The sequence below is a fragment of the Carassius carassius genome, chromosome 34 (assembly GCF_963082965.1).
Source record: "Carassius carassius chromosome 34, fCarCar2.1, whole genome shotgun sequence".
Classification (NCBI taxonomy): domain Eukaryota; kingdom Metazoa; phylum Chordata; class Actinopteri; order Cypriniformes; family Cyprinidae; genus Carassius; species Carassius carassius.
The window spans coordinates 26,427,623-26,447,721 of NC_081788.1; the positions used below are offsets into that span (position 1 = coordinate 26,427,623).

Sequence of the window (20,099 nt, forward strand, 5' to 3'; positions counted from 1 at the left end):
AAACCGCTTATTTCATTATACATACACTCTTTTATTTTATTATACATACATTATACAACTCTAACACAACTGTTCAAAGGTTTGGGGTCTATTTTTTTATTTTTTATAAATTAACAATTATTCAGCAGGGACAAAAGTGACATTAAATAGATGTTAGAAAAGATTTCTTTTGCACATAAATTTCAACATTGATAATAATAAGAAATGTTTTCTTGAGCAGCAAATCAGCATATTAGAATGATTTCTGAAGGATCATGTGACACTGAAGACTGGAGTAATGATGCTGAAAATTCTGCTTTATACCACAGGAATAAATAACATTTTACAATACATTCAAATAAGAAAATACTTATCATAAAAATTTTTTTTTACAATATTTGTTTTTACATGCAGCCTTCTTTCAAAAACATTAAAATCTCTCCTAGACCCCAAACTTCTGAATGGTAGAGTATACTGTATACATAATTAAAATATTCCCAAACACAAATTTTGGCCATGAAATTGTGTTTAGTTCATCTTTATGATCTTGAGGCTCACCTGTGTGGCATCCTCTATGAACCGTGCGTTTGCTGTGTGGAGGATGCTGTTCAGAATCGACGTGTCTGCGGAGGGCGCCGCTGAACAGAGTTTTCTTTGTCTTGCGTTGAGAGACGTCCTCTTCCTAAGCCAGCACAAACATTGAGCAGCTTATGATATTTATCTACCACGTATTCCATATCAAATAGTGGCCACCCATCTCATCTCAAATGCACACACCTCATTTTTGGTGTTATGTTTGGACCTGCTGCGAGACAGACCAGCCCTGCGCCGCACATGAGGGACTTTCTCTCCACTTTCCAGAGGATATTCTTGAGGAACTTCTCCTGTTAATTCCTGAAAAATTCATGAGGAGCAAACATGAACAAGTATATTTTTCCTTCAAATCTCACCGCTGTGTGGTTCGGCAGGGACACCATGGTGAAATACAAAGTCGGTTATGTCAAGCTTTCTTGTACTAGTTCTTTATAAATAGTTTCATATTCTTCATTCAAAGTAAAATTCTTTTTAGATACTGACCGCCTCCTGCAGACACACACGTTTGAGTTCTGCTATCCGAGTGTTGAGCAGCGACTGCAGACTCCTCCGGCGCTCCTGCAGCTCCACCATCCGCTCCGCATGCTGCTTACTGTCTGTAGTGGCCTGCAGCTCTGTAGAAAACACACACATGTGTCACATCATAGCAAGGACCACAAATCCACTTATTTTGAAGTTTGGGGTTGGTTTTTGTTTTCTTTTTAGAAAGCCTTCTTATGCTAATCATGAATGCATTTTTTTGATCAAAAATACAGTACCGTATTTTCCGGACTATAAGTCGCACTTTTTTTCATAGTTTGGCTGGTCCTGTGACTTATAGTCAGGTGCGATTTATTTATCAAAATTAATTTAACATGAACCAAGAGAAAACATTACTGTCTACAGCCGCCAGAGGGCGCTCTATGCTGCTCATTGCTCCTGTAGTCTACACTAAACAGCATAGAGCGCCCTCTCGCGGCTGTAGACAGTAATGTTTTCTCTTGGGTCTTGGTTCTAAATAAATGCGACATAGTCCGTTGCGACTTATATATGTTTTTTTCCTCATCATGACGTATTTTTGGACTGATGCGACTTATACTAAGGTGCGACTTATAGTCTAAGACAAAGTGGTGCCCCTGGTGCCCCACTATACCCCCCCTCCCCCCTTTAAGAGATAATTAAGGTGATTTCTCAAATGTAATTTATTAACTTGTCCAACTACTAGGGGTGTAACGATTCACTCGTTTTCTCGATGCATCGATTACAAACCCTGATTCATATGCATCGATCTTGAAAAATGATTTTTGAATCGTGAATCGCCAATCTCGGACAGTAATCGATTCAAAACGCTAAGAATCGAATGAATCGCGATTTCCATAGCGATTCAGTGCTTTCAAAATATATAAACATTAAATTACTACACGCACAAATTAATGGAGACCTTGAACAGTGTTCGTGCCTCTTATCTGTCCTTCACATGCTCCACTGTTTACCGCCTGAGACTGTCACAGGATTCCGCTTGCGCTCCGTTCGTCTCTGATGCAGCTGATGATGTGCGATCTCTCCTCAAAACTCGTGGCCAGTAATAGTAAAATGAAGTAGTTTTTTCTGTAGTTTGTTAATGGCTCTCTGCATCTTACCGACGGCGTTACCTGAGCAGTCGAAAGCTGCATATTTATTTCATGGTCGGAGCAGAAATGTCAGTGTCTAAATCATACGCACAGTTCCATTGAATGATAAATGTGTTTAAACAATGCGGATGAACCGAATGTATGAAGGAAACTGTTAAAATAACCACAGCATGAACAATGACTTTGAAATAAGAGCGCGAGGTTTATCTGAAATATCGTTTGTAGCTTTAGCAAACAGACATCTGGCACGTTTTCTATCAGAATCATCATTCACTGATGGAGAGGAAAAGTTAAATAGCTACTATAGCATTTTATTTTCTGAAAATTAGATAAAGAACTTTTCACACTGAAAGAAAAGTGATCTCGCTCTCATAGACGTGCCAGGCTTTATCTGCAGCTAAACTGAATTTATTACAGTACAGAAACTACCTTATTCTGTGCAGAAAATTAAAATAATTGATCATTAAATGTAGCCTAGTATATAAATCAATCATAAAATTGCCATTGGGAATAAATTATCGATAACAAATGATTGATTATTGTCCAGCAGTGTATTTGATTTCTTACAGTTAAAAGTAATAAAAAAAGAAGACAATTCCTTGTAAAAAATAATAATAATTAAATAAATAAATAACAATAATAATAATTATGATAATGCATAGGCTACATACATAAAACAATTCTATTTGTTATTTCTGTCACTTCTGAAATGATGGCTACGCCCCTGGTGTGAACAAAATGTTAGCTTATACATAATACTCCTAAAGCTCTTTTTTTTTTTTTCTTTATCTTGGCTTACATAAATTTTTACGTATGCCATGTCATGCCATACCAACATTAAACTAGCATATAACAATGGACAAAAGGTTTTTTTTTTTTTTTTTACCTATAGTTCTCTAACCATAAAGGCTACTGTAATTTGCCCCCTGATTTAGCATTTAAAGAATCCTGTGAATGCACTTAAAGAGTGCAGAATCTAAACATTATAATCGAATCGAATCGAATTTAATTGTGAATCAAATCGAATTGAATCGTTATAAATTTGCAGAAATCGTTCTTGAATCGAATCGAAAACCTATGAATTGTGAATCGAATCGAAGCCTACCCAAAGATTTACAGCCCTACCAACTACCGTATTTTTCGAGACTATAAGTCACACCTAAGTATAAGTCGCATCAGTCCAAAAATACGTCATGACAAGGAAAAAACGTATATAAGTCGCACTGGACTATAAGTCGCTTTTATTTAGACCAAAGAACCAACAGAAAACATTTCCGTCTACAGCCGCGAGAGGGCGCTCTATGTTTTCAGTGGTAGACTATAGGAGCACTGAGCAGTGTAGAGCGCCCCCTCGCTGCTGTAGGCGGTAGTGTTTTAACTTTAACTTCAATGGTAAACAGGGAGAGTGCAGTCAATCGCTTCTGTGTCATTGTCATCCTGAGCTCATTCTTCACTCGTTTAAAAAAAACTTTCGATCCCTGGAACATTTTGAATTGTAGCCAAATGTCTAGCGTCCTTGTCTTTCTTTAACTTTCTTTTTGCAAAACCACTCAATTGACGTCTATCTATTTTTGATTCATTTTCTGTAGCCGTAAAAAAAAAAAGACACATTTGCGCGTACTTGTTGTGGACCAACTCAACTCTGACAGATTGGGGACGGAAGGGGGGGACTGATAGTGGTCATGTAATCTTTATTTATTTATAATTTATTATTATTATTGTTGTTAAGTTAGTTTTCATAAACGAGTTATGTATGGTCTTTCAAGAATTTCAAGTTAATAATAAAACAATTTATGAAAAATATTTTTAAAGCTTGTGTCATGTGGTGCCCCCCTAGTTGTTGTGAATGGTTGGTGCCCCTGGGCACAGGCCCAAGTGCCCTTATGGATAATCCGGCTCTGATGTTAATAATATTTTTGTAGACACTGTGATACATTTTTGACATACATTCTTTGATGAATATAGAAAGTTTAAAAAACAGCATTTATTTGAATTTAGTTATATAAATCATCTTAAAGGCTGCATTTGCACTGGCACGCATGTGTTTACACATGTGTAAACACAAAAATACACAAGCGATCTGATTTTTTTATATCCGATCTGAGCCACTTCCAAATGTGGTTTAAAAATCAGATCCATATCTGATATCTGTACATCCGATCTACATCTACACACAAATATCTGATTCCCCTCAGAACTTCAAGCCGCCACAATGTTAGGGCGACACGTATAATATGTGTGCTGTATAATATGCACTCGCATTTTATTTAGGCGGGAACGTTATATGTAAGAAACTGCAGAACATTCAGGAGCTGGTTTTCAACTCCTGCCCCATGAACTTAGCTGTTTTTAGATTTTGCGCTGCAAAACATCCATGATAGCTGTTGTCCAGGCTTGCAAATAATAATGTCCCCTCAACGTGAATTAAATCATTTTAACGGCCATTCACGGCCATTCAAAACCTGAGGGTCTACTACGATGTGCATAGTCTAAGCAATCAAGCGGGAATTAATTTAATCAGATATCAGTCGTGTCTGAAAGTGAATGTGGTAACACTAATTCACTTTTAACTACGACTTTTCCCACAGTAAACTCCACATTTGATGGTGTTCCTGTGGCTCAGTGGTAGAGCATTGCGTTAGCAGCGCAAAACTTTGTGGGTTCAGTTCCCAGGAAACACACATACTTATAAAAAAAAAAAAAATTAAGGCATGAATAAGTAAGTCGCTTTGGATAAAAGCATCAGCTAAATGCATAAATGTAAACGTTTTAATAGTTATAGCTATGGGGTTGGATCTAGAATAAAGTCATGCAGAATAAGGCATTAATATGTGCTTTATAAGTACTAATAAACAGCCAATATGCATGCTAATAAGCAATAAGATCGGATCTGTGCATTAAGGCTTACAGTGTAAACACAGCTCTCTAATTAATCTAATAATCGAATTGTTCCTTTAATTTTCAACTGTCCAATTTTCTTTAAAATAATTTGTTTAAAATTTTGATTTCAAGTGCTAGAAAAGTAAATAGTTTAAGTAGTTCTATAAATCTTCAACTTTTTTAAATTCTTACCCAGTAATCATGCATAACTGGGAAAGACAAGAAAAACATACCTATAACCTTGCATGTTTGGGCAGCTCTTGGCCTTTTTACATGTCAAATATTTAAAGATTTAAAGGTACATTTCTCCAACACTTGCATCACCAAACAGCAGATGCAAACTGCAGTTTCAAGTTAACTAAGATTTAGTCCCTTTATACAGATGTTCTCCTCACATAAACCTCCCAAATGTTCCCACAGTTAAGGTTTTGTGGGGTCTCTGTGAGGACATCTGGTCGCCACAAAAGACAAAAACAAAACACACAAGCTAGTCAAACTAACAATTTACAAAGTACAGTTCTTATGTAGACTCATTCTTATCAACAAACAAACACAGACAGACAGACACATGGAGGTGCTCACCGGAGCATGTTATCAGTTGACCTTTGACCTCCATATCATACGTCTTTCGCGTCACCTCACTGACCCCTGATTGTAAGTTTACCTACATAGAGATAAACAAAATATGACACTGACTCATCCTTCTGGCAGCTGGAGTCTATTAAAACAAGAAAGGCATGTAAATAGTTTATGTGTTTCTTACCTTCTCACCTTTTGGTAAGAGTCATATGTTCTGCAGAGGTTTGGTTTTGTGGCCATGAAGCAGATTTGTGGCTGGGTGTTGCTGCAGTACTCCGACTGGCCTGAGGGGGGGCCACTGTGCTGCTGCGCAACGCTTCACAAACTCAATGTCCTGAAATATAAAACAAACCACATGAGACACTGAAGACCCTCCACACATAAGAGCTTTGATCTAGAGAGGGGCTTTGAAGACTGACTACAAAGTTGCACTTAATCTAACTGATAGGACATGTGAGGTTTTGTAGATGTAACTGATTTCTCAGTTATGTTTCTATTAAGTATCTTGTTTCAACTTGTCTCAGAAATTCTATTGAAGGATAAAAATAAGATACAGATGCAGATACAGAAATTTGAGTATCTCAGCAAAATGTATAACAGTTTTGAGACACTGCGATCTCTTAAAGATTAATTCATCTCAATGTATATGAGAAACAACTGAGATATTAAAGAGATCTCAATGTTTATTATTTTGTTATTTTAATTTCTCGGGTGCAAAAAATTAAAGATGTTTTTAGAGCGTTCAGTTCATTGCTGTTATTTTTAGCTAAAATGAGAAACTAATAAAAATGGCTTCGGTTAATTGAAATAAAGCTAAAATAACTCAACAACAACATTTTTTTTTAAAACCTTAAAAGAAAATTTGAAATGTTACCAAATGGAAATAAGTACTAAAACTAACTTAAAGCTAAATATTTAAATAAACAAAAACAAATCAAATGAAAAACACATAAAACAAAATGAAATTAATATAACTGAAAACGCGAATTCAAAATTATCATAAATACTATGACAGTATTTAAATAAAATACTGCTTAAATAGTAGAAACACACATAAGCGATTTGAGATCTTATTTTTAGCTTATTTTCACTTTCAAGATCTTTGGTTGACCCAAGTCACATTCACATGTGATTCACAGTGCGTTTCCCCCTTTTCATATTCACATGGAACTGCCTGTGGGAACTCCGGACAGGAAGTGGACTGCGGCGTGCAGGAAGTGGCTCACGAAGCAGGAAGCGAGTGCAGAAAACAGAAATGGAAGGCTCAGACTGACCTATAACAACAATGCCGTCAGAAACCCTCACACAGAAAAACACTCACCCAGGGCACAGGTCATTTCCTCAGATCAGCCATAAACAAGGAGGCACGGACAATGAGGAGAAAGGTAAAAAAAAACACAAATACTACAACTCACACGGTTTCCTGTCTGCAACCTAAATAAACACCAAAAAGCCCAAATGTTTTCAGCTTCGACACCCAGTGGTGATCTATTCGTCTCAATGCCGTTTTTCATGCATCAGAAAGTAGTTATTATCTCAGCTGCGTAAGAAATGGGTGGCTCTCTGGATGCCCCGGAGTGGCTTTATCATTGAGAAGCTGTGAATGATGGGTGTCTCTGAAAAATGCAGAAGGTTATAATTATAAAGAAAATCAATAGACCCATTTGAGTCATATGCAGAACTAACCTGGAGAATAGAGTAGCAGATGAGTGAAGCATGCGTCCAAATTAAAAGAAAGCAACAGAACAATGTAGCTATTGTATGTTGTCATGACCTAATCGTGCCCATCACACACACTCGAGGGTCAAGGGAGGACAAATGAAAGCGAGCGGGCCGATAACGTAATTGCAAGAGCAAACACGGTGTCTATGCCTGTCTTAGTTTGCCTAGTGTTGGGTTTCAGCTAATGGAGTCACGATGTTGTCAGTTTGAGCTTGATAAGTCCCCTGATCTTGGAGAACAGACGTGTTTTGCCAAATTCTAAGCATTTACTGTAGAGTTTACCTAAATCTTTAAATGTTTTGATTAAACCCTTTCGCAATATTTATCCTTTCTAAGTTGGCCGTGAAGTCATTTCTCATAATAGCAGCATGATATGGTGATCTCATATACATACTGAATAGTTTTACTCATTATGAAAGTGTTTTTGTTCCTTTAGAGGTAATTGCTAAGGATGTACTGTAGTCACCTTAGTCTTGCTCACACTTAGTGTTCAACAGTTTTCAACAATAAACCAGGCAAACACATTTCATAGACTTATGCTGAATAAGGGATTTGAGCCAAATCTAGAGACCAGAATATAATTTTTTGACTTAGTCTCCTAGCAAACACTCAGTACCCTAGCAACCTGCCAAAATCCTTATAGCAAACACATTAGCAACGGCTTGACAATCACTCACTACTTAGCATCATGGCTGGAAGTTCTGCACAGCCATAGTGTTTTTCGCATTGTCTGGAAAACATAAAAATCTAGGATAAAATCAGATTTTGCAAGCCAGCATTAATTTGAGACTATAAATATGCACCAGACAAGCTGTGCATGTGTGTGTGTGTGTCTGTGTGTGATTCGCCAAACGTCATGACAAATGTTCTGCGGTCTTCACAAGGTTTGCCAGCATTCCACTCTCTCATGTCGGAGCCTGTATTATCAGTCCCGTTCAGATGTTCGTGGAATTATGATCTGTCCATTTTTGAGACTTCCTGCATTTGTTCTCTATTATGTTCTCTGTAAACCTGTAGCTCAATTCTGAACATGTAAAGGGGCCGTATTGTACATGCTTGTGGCATTTCGTAGGATATTTTTCCCTTGAAATTTGGTTGCATTTAAATGAACCTAGAATTACAGGTATCATTTTTTTTGATGGTTATACACCAATATAAAACATAAATAAAAAATATTAAATAAAAAAGTGAAAAAAAGAGATCGATAATAAAAAAAATTCTAACAAATACATATTTTAACAAATTTGTTAAAGAATAAAATAAATAAAAAGAAATAATTTGCAGATGTGTATTTTTATTAATACTTGATAAATTCCGATTTTTTTATATTTTTATTATATTTTATTTGGGTGTGTAATATATAGATAAAATAATAAAATGTTATACCCTACAAAGGTGATTTTAGTTTGGGGAAAGGCTCAAAATCTGGGCTGTAGTAGGGCTGAGTCAGATGGGTGATTTGACGTTTCACCAAAAAAGTGGCAAAGACGTGATGTGAGATGTGCTGCATGGGCAACCCTAATGAAGCTGTCAATTACCAGTTGCCCATAGCTCCGGCTGTTTTAATCGTATTGCATTGTTCATCTCAAATTGTTCATATTACATGGCTGGATATTTTCCGGACAGCCCACACACATATCTATATATATATTCTATTTTTAAATAATCATAAAAAAAATAAGAATTAGATAGAATGCTTACACACACACACACCATATGCTGCCTGTAAAAGACAGCACATCCATCATTCTGTTTTCTTTCCTCTTTATTTTTTCTCTCAGCAAGATTCTCCTGACTGATCCCTCCAATAACGACCTTGATATTTCACATAACATCAACAATTTCAATTTGAAACAGAATGGCAACTTTTTTTCCTCAGGTCTGCAGAACATTCTCCTCTGGGGAGCACGGTTTGTACTGAATTGTATCTTCTCGCAGACAGCGCTGAAGAGCAGGGGGGTCAGCACATTTCTTCATGCTCCCTGGACTCTCTGCGACCTCTATGATCCCGGCGGATCTGACAGAAGTGTTCTCAACTGTTCCGTGCCTCCGGTAATTAATCCCACACTAACAAGGAAGTGTGGACACAGCTGCGTTTCCACATCACCGGACTGCACCGAAACCATCTTACTTTCTTGACTGCAAAATTACATGCAGTCACAAAATGTATGGGTCACACTAATGACAAACACACCAGGTCAACAAAAATATCATAGAGAATTGGGATGGGCTCTTTGGATGATTTGGGCCTGTAAGCAACTACCTGGCAACCACTCAGACTACAAACATTCTGGCTACAGCCTACAACAGTAGGTGAGTTTTGCATGGGATAACCATCACTCTCATTTTCTGCATAAAACATAAAATTCTATTTATAATTATCTGCATCTTGAAAATTACACAAACTGTGGCATATTCAAAGAAAGTGAGTGCACCTAAATACAGCTGTCAAAACCATTGCCTGAAGCCATCATGATCCAGATAATTGTGCTAAACAGATGCATGTGTGGCATTGCTCTTTCATATAAAGGACAATTGAGACCAAATGGCATCAGGTATCTGCATGGCCTGGAACATGCAAGTTATAAGTAAAGGTCTTAAAGGAATAGTACACCCAATTTGAATTCAGAATATTTACTCATACTCAAGTTTTTCCAAACCTGTATGAATTTCTTTATTCTGTTCTGCACAAAAGAAAATATTTTGAAGAATGCTGGTATTAAAAGGTCTTTTCATAGTAAGGGAAAAATACTATGGAAGTCAATGGCTAATAGCAACTGTTTGGTTACCAACATTCTTCAAAATATCTTCTTTTGTGTTCAATAGAAGAAAGAAAATCATACAGGCTTTAGACAACTTGAGGGTGAGTAAATGATGACAGAATATCGCTTTAATGTTGTGTATTGCTCATTTGACAAAATAAAAACAAACCAACAATACAAAAAACAGAAAGGGCCTTATACAGACACATAATTAGTCCAAAATAGTCAAAACAGCCATTTCTCTTTTGAGGAAGACAGGAAATTTGGTAAACCAAGTATGTCATTTTATTCTTGCAAACTGCATAATTGATGCCCTTTAAATAAAAAGGGGACTTCATTCAAACAGCATGCAAACTAAAGGTGAATTGTGTGATTTGGCAACAAATGGTACTGCAAAAATAATGTTTCAAGAACATTCCTTCTGTCTTCCATTTTCTTAATTGGACCTATTTACACCAAGAACCACAACAACAACAATAGCAACCTTATCCTCCACACCATCAGAAAATACTATTTATCATAAGCATGCAATCCTGCTTTAAATGCTTAAGCCTTTTAAAGCCTGAGTGGATTTTGATTGGTTTTTTATTGTTCGTCAGCTGGATAAAAATCGTTCTGAAAGTGATTACAACAATATCGATCTTCTGTGCCATTTTTGTTATAGTTGTGGTGTGAAAATCACCATTCTCATAAAATTTAAATGATTATTGGAACTTTATAGTTGAAGTTATTGTTACAGTTATCGTATAACTTACTATAGTATTGTGCAGTCTCATTTAGTTATTTAGCTGTGATCGGAAAATGCATTTTAATATGGTATACAAAAATTTGCTAAATTCCACTTAGTTCTCTATTGATTTGATCTGGTACGCAAATGACCACTGCAGCATCATGTTTGATTTTATTTTCAAGGACATGTGGTACATGCAGCACAATTTTTTTCTATATTTAAAGGGTTAGTTCACCCAAAAATGAAAATTAGGCCATTGGCATCCTAGGTGTATATGACTTTCTTCTTTCAGAGAAATCCGGTTGGAGTAATATTAAAATGTAAAAGTCTTTGACCTTTCAAGCTGTTTAATGCCACTCTGTGGGTTTTGCATGCATCAGTCCAAAAGAAGTTAAATAAAAAGGGCCCACAAAGGCCTCCTGTAGCGAATTGATGCATTTTAGTAAGAATAAAATACAAACATAATCACTTTAATCTAGCTTGCGCTAGTTACTGGGGAATGACGTATGAGGTCAGCTTTGTGCATGCGCAGCTCAGAAGTGACGCAGGCAGAAACACAGGGGAGAGATCAAAACAAAACAATGGTCATTAATAAGAAGTACAAATCAAGGGTTTGTAAAGACAAATGTCAGAGGATTTCAATATAGGCCAAGAGGAGACTGCATTTCCTTTGCTGAAGTAAGGAAACTTTGCTTCCTTTGATCCTGTAAACAAACGTTGGTATTCATGAGACTCACTGGCACATGCCCAACGCTGACCTCATGATGTCATCAGCCCAGAGCTGCTTCCGTGTACAACTGTTGGCGCAAGCTACATTAAAGTGATTATTACGTTTTGAATATGGATATTTTTCTTACAAAAATGCATCGATTTGCCACAGGAAGTCTTTGTTCACCCCCCAGAGCCGTGTAATGTTTAACACCTTTTAAACATTTATTTTTTTATTTTTACTTCTTTTGGACTGATGCATGCAACACCCATTGAGTGGCATTAAACAATTTGAAAGATTAAAGACCATTTTTAATACAACTCCTTCTGGACTCGTCTGAAAGAAGAAAGCCATATACACCTAGGATGCCTCTGGGGTGAGTAAAACACAGCCTAATTTTCAAATTTGGGTGAACTAACCCTTTAATGGCCATCAAGTCTCTCTGAAACCAAAATCACAGTACTAGCGACTAAATTTAATCTCAAGAGACTGGGAGTATCCTTCAAAATGAATATTAAAATGCAGTGAAATGAAATCAAACCAACTTCTGAACCCCATGAGGCTTGTAATCATTTGTCTCTGCTTTACTCATGGATTCATCAGGTCCTGGCCTTTGTGCACAGGTCAGATGATGCCGATGAACCTTTCGGTCATGCTGAATGTTTGGCACAGTTTACAAAGGAAACACTGACCGCTGAATGCTCATTGCAATGGTTACATCATGCATCATGCACCATGCGGCTACAGTTAAGTTCCTGGGCATGATACCAGTCCAAGGGGTTTCCCAAGGGTCCCGAAAGGAAACACTAGTTAGATCACACCTTGATGCTCTTTGCTTCTCACCACACCAGCAACTTAATGATATCCCATATCTTTCTCTTCCTCACTACTCTCAAAAATCTGCTCCATCTCCTCTCAGCAGGCTGGGCAGAGGGCACATTTCCTCTGACTGGCAGCAACAACAGCTCCAGCAGAGAGGAGTCAGGACGGCTGCAGAGAGCAGATGGCCTCGACATATGAACCAGCTCCCCCCCATTTCACAATCTGAACCTAAAGCAAAGAGCACACATAAAAAACCAGAAATGATGCAAAGATACTGTATAGTTACAGAAGGTGGCGATATTTTTAGGAGCTGAGATGATATTTTCTGCTGATCCATAATCATCTGCAGCCGGACACTGCAATACTCCTCTTGGGTGCTGATTTCATAACGCAGCTTATACGTACACTACCGTTCAAAGGTTTTGATTTAATACTTTTATTCAGCAAGGATGCATTAAATTGATATAAAGTGAGAGTGAAGACATTTATAAACATACAAATGATTTCTATTTTAAATTAAATGCTGTCTTTTGAACTGTCTATTCATTAAAGAATCGTGGGGGGGGGGGGTGCAGCACTGTTTTCAACATCGCTAATAATAAGAAATGTCTATTCAAGATGAATGGCAATCTGACATCACTTACACAACATTCAAGCAAACAAAGTCTTAGCTACATATTTTCCACAACTTAACTGTTGCTATAGTTTAAGTTTTTTAATGTGAATGTGCATCAAATTTTTGGATCTGTTATGCAATTGTTGGACACACAGAAAAGGTGTGAAGATAAACATGGTGTCCAAATTTAGTGTGAAAACAGCCAAAGCCCAATGTGCTGGCACAATCAGGATCAGATGCATTCATGCTCAAAGGTCACATTCGGTCATGATGCTGGTTTCTTCATTCTGCTGTTCAACAGTTTAAACATGCAACAACATACTGTATTGACCTGAATATAAGACAGCCCTGATTATAAGACGACCCCCCTTTTTTCAGATGTACCTTTTGGAAAAAGGCTTTTTGAAAACCAAATCTTGTTTTTTTTTCTCTCTCTCTTTTTTCTTAAATTATTTTCATATTGCATATTTTTCCTATTTGAATAATGATTTTGAAAGTATGGTAAATACTTTGTTAATACTTTGCATTTAAAAACATACACTTTTTTGATATACCATAAAAATAACAGATAGCCCATTTGAATTATATAACATTTAGTCCATGAATCTCATAGTAGCCTACCAAAATTGTATTAACAGTAAAAGTGAAATCTTATTGTAGTCTTCAAATCTGTGTACTGTCTTATGTTTTAAAAATACTTACAGAGAAAATTTGTTCCCATCAGGCTAATGACAGTCACGACTCATGCCGCTGTAAACATTTGATTTTTCTTTTGTTTTCAGGCTATCCTTAAAAATATTCTTGTTTGCCGTGAACCGACTAACCCTGTCAATTTAGGACCGACTCAAATTTATTTATTTATTTTTTTGCTTTTAGTCCCACCGACTTGCCGGTTGTAAATTTGCGTTAAGATTATTTTTACTCTTCAAACAACTAATACAAAAGCAATAATATAATATGAATTATATTTTATTAAGTATTGTAAATATATAAATAGCCTAGGCCTACATACAAATTAAGGCTACGTTCTTTCTTTAAAAAAAAAAAAACCTGTGACGTCATCTATGTTTACACTGATGTCACACTATGGCCTGTGCGTTCACTTCGTCTCATACTTCTTATTCACTGTCAGAGTCAACGGTTCGCGCTTGGTAATGATGGCTGTGGCTGCAGTAAACAAAATGTTCGCGGTCACTGTTCAAAGTCATATGGGTTCGGGCACCATAATACATCTAAAACATACATTAAAACAGCTCGACACCGCTTTAGCTTGGCACAAAGTTTTTGGAAAAACTGTGCACAGATCTTTTCCCATCCCTTCTCCCGTCTAGTCTAAAACCGTGACCGTATCGACTGTCACTTTATGTTTGAAAATCTATTGCATGAATCAAGCAGGAATCAACCAACACAAGTTTCGAAAACAAAAATAGGAAATTGATTTTAACGACCTTCTCTCGGAGCGCGTCCACGTTTTTTTTTTTTTTTACACGCGTCACACAGCAAGCTGCAGCTTCGGACACAAACGCATAACATCAAATAATACTTCTGCACAATGTTTCTCTTTTTACAACAGAAATGTGAATTCTACCGGTATTCAGACAGATTCGGGCTAGAATCGCCTATGCGATTTTTTGTTGAAATTTCTAATCGTAAACACAGCCATGTTGAAGCCTGCAGTTAAATGTTTCGCGTTATGGCAGTCCACTCTGCTTATTTTTTTTCGAGAATGTTGCACTCCTGTTTGTCATTGTGCACAAAACTTCACACCAATAAATCATCAGAAATATTTGTCTTTACCAATATATTGAATCTTTACATTCGTCCTGCCTGTTGTCCGTGGATTTACCTATATTTGGTGTAGTTTGCCGTATAAAACGTATTTAGACATGCAAAATCGATTTTACAATCGATTCAATGAACACTTGTCTCTCAAATTCAACAGGATTTTTTTCACAAAAGTGACAACTCAAGAAAGCAAAGTAAACGGTCTCTCATTTGTAGGTTGCATTGACACCTAGCAGTGGATGCAAGTAAAACAGTACCTCATTTTTTTTCTTTTCACCTGAAATTCATGCAATAAACATGTTTTTGACAAAGATTTCAATTTGTTTGTGGTCTATATAGCCTGCATCAAAATGAGGTTTGCAATGATGCGCCCGAAGGCACGGGTTGAAGACCCAGTCAGTGACATCATGATATGCTAATTTGTTTAAATTTATACCTGCGTAACCACCAAAATTTACTTTTTTTTTTACATTGAAACTTGAAAAAAAAAAATAACCGACCCTTTTAAAAAAATTGTTTTTACTGTTACTGCAAACCAAAATATTTTTATTTGGTTTATTTGTTTATTAATATTCTTATTCTGACGGCACCCATTCACTGCAGAGGATCCATTGGTGAACAAGTGATATAATGCTACATTTCTCCAAATTTGTTCTGATGAAAGCATCTACATATTGGATCATGGACTGAGAAAGAGTACATTTCAGTCAATTTTAATTTTAGAGGAACAGCAGCAAGCCTGATATGTTTTTTTACTATTGTTTCTCTCACATTCAAAGACCTCTATGCACATAAAACTCTTTCAAGTCAGATGATATATAGGAAATGCAGTCCCATGGGGATAGACCGCAACAACTACCTGTACATCTGGAAGACACATGTTACACAAACATTCATCTGAGGGCGTCTACAACATCCATCCACTGCTGGGCGGCACGTTACAGTGAACCACACAGGAGGCTTTGACAGCAAAAGCTCTACCTCTGAAATCTGTTCCACATTGATCCACAAGCCAAAGCATATTAAATACGCATTCTAGATAACAACACAAAGACAACGGCCTTCGGAGACTTCATTCTGGCAATGATGGTAAGCACTGCTGCAGTACATAAAGACCACACAGGGATTGAGAAATCTTTCCCAACCATCAACAGTCTAATTCAGGGTTTCATGCAGTGGTTCCAAATGCAGAAGCTGCTCAGAACAAGAACACTGTGTGTGTGGAAAAATGTTTTTGGAGGCTCCTGATGGCTAGAAAAAAAAAACTGCTTTCTTAGTCTTTGAACTCAGGCTCAGCAGTAAAGATTTGAGCAATGAATCAGGTAGAGCAGAACATTATAAATGACTACTTCAGCAACAAGTAGTACACAGAAAACACAGAAATACACATTTTAAATAATTATTTTTAAATTGAACTACTAACTTTAAAAGAAATAAAAATAATATTTACAAAATAATAATATAAAAAAATGTTAAAAAAATAATATATAAAAAAAAATCTAATAGAAATAAAACCAACTGGACAGTCAAAGTGAGAAGTGCAGATATATCCAGAAGGAGAGAAATGAAAGCACATTGAAAACATGAGATAATTATAAGCAGATTAGACCTCAAAGAGAAACACGTGGGCTTTAAAGAGACTGGGCTCATTCAAGCAGCTGGAATCATACTGATGCAAATTGGAACCTCGTTTGAATATTCAAAGCCAATGGGTAGGATTTTGTATGTATGTTTGTGTGTGCGTGTGCTTGCATGAGTGTGATTGAAGGTGATCTCATCCCCTTTCAGATCAATGTTCCACTTATGATAAGCTTATGCACTACTGTATAAGCATCTGAGGCTCATGATTTGGCCATGAAATGATTCAGACTGTGATGGTGGTGAGTCAAAAAGCCAGTTGGTTAATAGTGCACTCTGAGATCATTCTGGGTTGGGTTGGACTGCAGGCGTCAGCACTTTTGTGTAATGTACATATACACCCCATTGCTAAAAGACACTCCACCCACCAGAAAACATGCTTTAATTGAGGTGTTGAATTGGTGCAAAGGTGGAAACTGCCCTGTCCGGAAGAGCTACTGACAGAAATACAGCCGAATATGACTGAACGGTTATGTTTTCAATATTAAAATACCTAATATCCTAGCCCAATATGCAGAGACAGCTATTAGTAATCCAATTGTAGGTTGATTTAGTTAAGGACAGGACTATCTGATTGTCCAGCTAATTTGTCCAGATGAGTAGAGTGTTCAGGTCTACCTTTAAAGTACTCATGAGACCAAGTAATTTCATGACCTATTGAGACTCAAGACTGACAAGCACATATGTGAGTCAAAAGTAGATAATGTGCTTTTATGTTTAACTTATGATATATATATAATTCTGATTCCGCCACTTTGCTTGTTTGTCTTCTCTGTGCTGTGCTCGCCCACGCCTCCTTGATTTTGTCCCCCCTCCCCTCTCGTGTTGTCTCATGAACATGGCGGCGTCCGCAACCAGCCCGGAGGCTACAGAACTAGTATCAGAAAAGGACAACTGGCTCCATTATATGGAGATACCTTAGTTTTAAGGCGTCAGACGAACAGCAGGCAGATGTCTACTGTAGGGCCCGATGATTTCCGCGATGCAGAAAACGCAGACGGAATCGCAGAATCCAGTCATAAAAACAGAATTTACAGTTTAACGTGGAATGTCACGGAATTTGTCAATTTTTGAATGAATTAATCAAAAGTAGGTTATTGCACTCACATCAAATCGCGATATGAATGAAGTTGCAGAAGCGCAACTTCACACATTACACACACGCGTGACGCTCGCAGTGATTTCAGCTTCTGTTGTCTCACTAAATAAAGACGTGAACACACGAGGAACATCTCCAGAACTGCACTGAGAGTCACTTCATGAGCATCTGACTGTTTGATTTGAGTAAAACCAGCATCATATATCACATCATAGACTGTAGTATCACATACACAGAACTGTAAAGGTACGGTTACCTGTCAAAATAAAAGTCTGGTTTAGTTTAAAGACAAGTATTTGCCAGAAATCTATTACTATTGTTCAGCAGAATGTACATTGGCTACTACTACTACTACTATTAAAATGAAACGAACATATTTTTTAAGGAATAATAACACAACATTTCTTCCATGTTTTATTTTTAATAGTAAATTCCCATTTGTTTACCAAAAAATAAAGTTTGCTTAATTTTAAATAATAAAAAAAAAAAGATAAATTAAATGAATGTTTTATGCCTTCATTTGAGAACCAGAAAAATGTAAATACACAGAATTTCAGAGGGGAAAAAACATTTCATAAGGATATTTTAAGAAACACAGAATTAGGTAACAATAAAACATATGATGAAGAAAAAATAAAAATTTTATAGGGCCCTAAACATGTAAAATTTGGCATATTTGTTTTTGCATTAGTTTTTGGGGGGTTATTTTTCCTGTAAAGATATGCTTCATAACATTAGGGTTGTACCACTGGTGGCAGATGGACTATTCTGATGATGTCTTTCATACTTTTCTGGACCTTGACAATGTAACTTACTTGGAATGACATGGGGGTTAATGACAACATTTTCATTTTGGGGTGGAGTATCCCTTGAACTACTTAGAGCTTTAGAGCGAAATCAACTGTTCTGTCATGCACTGGCATTCCACATTGCACAGTAATTTGTACATACAGTATACTAAAGTAGGTATCTTTGGGAATGCCCCAAATGGCATCACAATGACTTCAAATTAAACAATTTGTTTCCTGGTGTCTGCATAAAGTTTAATTTGCTTCCCTTCCTTTAACATTTTTTTTTTAATGGAGAAATGACAAACAACAAGCTCTACACTGCAAAAAACTCGCGTTTGAATAATCAGTGGCAAAATCTTTAAATATGAAAACGTACTTACAGGCTGTGAGTATGCCAGACTGTCCTTGCAAAGTTGTAAATGCCCCACTTTATAGAAACAACCTTTGTGCACAGTAGGCTACTCTCCCAGGTTCAGGAAACAGTCCTCCATAAAATGCGCTGCTGAATATTCGGGTTGAACTGTTCTGGAAGAGTGTTGTAAATACAACTTAACCACTGATTTGTAGTTGTGTCCTCTTTTGGAATTGACTATAAAATCTTTTTTTTTTTTTTACTAAAATTTTTATTTATATATTAGGGAAACTATTGTCAATCTCAAAACAGTCAAATATGAAATTTTATATTTCATACTACACTTGAAAACAAACACCATTACTAACACTAAACAGCCTCTGATTCACATAACTGCTTTCATGAACATGAGAGCATGTCATTAAATCAGTCAGTGGTTTCATGTGGTCACTAGACTCAAGCCCATCACAAGCGACACATTTGCTGGTGATCTAGCGAGCAGCTGATTATGGGAGGTATGGAGACAACACTGTTGTCTTGGCATCCTGATAGTGACCCATAAACCTGGGCTGGGGCTCTCACAGCTGCTTCTGACACATGCACACATGTGTTGATGGCAAGCCGAGCTGAAAATGATGGTGCCACTGAGGCACAACAGAGAATTACCAACAATTACTTTCATCTACATGCATGGGTAGTATCAACATTGGGTCATGTACCAGGGCCGTATATTATTATTACTATTATTATATTATATTATTTACTTTTTCATTTGTACACATATATAAACCATATTTCAAAAATATAAAATTTAACTATTACCTTAACTATTTTGAATATTTTATTTAGTGTCTATTTATTTTTTATTATTATTATAATTTTTATTATATATAAGTTGTATTTTAAACATAAAAATATAACTACTAATATATATAATATATATATATAACAAAAATACAAATAATTATACAAAAATCTGACAAAGGGAAAATTAAAAATGTACTGAAATACATTGATGAAACAGTTTAAATGTTAACTACAAATTATATTTAAGACACATAAATATAAGATATCCAAAAAACATTTACTCAAAATTATGCACAGAAGTTTTATATGTCCTTCAAATCATATGGTTTATTCAAATCACTAACTCTTAGTGTAGAACTTAGAAGTAGCAATGGTTGCCTTAACAAACACTAATAATAATAATAATAATAATAAAATAATAATAATAATAATGTGTTGTTGGCATCATCTGTTCATGGTCAGTATGGGTTTGTGGGTTATGGGGTTATTGTCAGATTTATCTTAGAAATGCCTTTTCTTTTTTCGGACACAAAATAAATACATCACAAATTCAGCAAAATAACATTTGCTTAAAATGAGGAAGTGAATGGGAAATTAAATTTAACAACATAGTGGAGCAAGGTT

The 20,099-nt window shown here is 36.3% G+C and overlaps 1 protein-coding gene across 4 annotated transcripts in view; it reads right to left on the bottom strand.

Moving 5' to 3' along the window:
* Positions 1 to 20,099, bottom strand: part of LOC132114891 (coiled-coil domain-containing protein 120-like) — a 48,422-nt gene that overhangs the window by 10,374 nt on the left and 17,949 nt on the right. For 3 of the 4 annotated variants that reach the window (XM_059523278.1, XM_059523276.1, XM_059523277.1), the window contains exons 2-6: positions 5,835 to 5,976; positions 5,646 to 5,727; positions 1,057 to 1,187; positions 757 to 873; positions 538 to 661 (exon numbers count right to left, since the gene is read on the bottom strand). In XM_059523278.1, the coding sequence (XP_059379261.1) occupies positions 538 to 661; positions 757 to 873; positions 1,057 to 1,187; positions 5,646 to 5,727; positions 5,835 to 5,882 (502 nt within the window). In that variant the 5' untranslated portion in view covers positions 5,883 to 5,976. Of the gene's footprint in view, positions 1 to 537; positions 662 to 756; positions 874 to 1,056; positions 1,188 to 5,645; positions 5,728 to 5,826; positions 5,977 to 20,099 lie in introns of those variants that run through there. The other variant, XM_059523279.1, reaches the window with a different exon arrangement.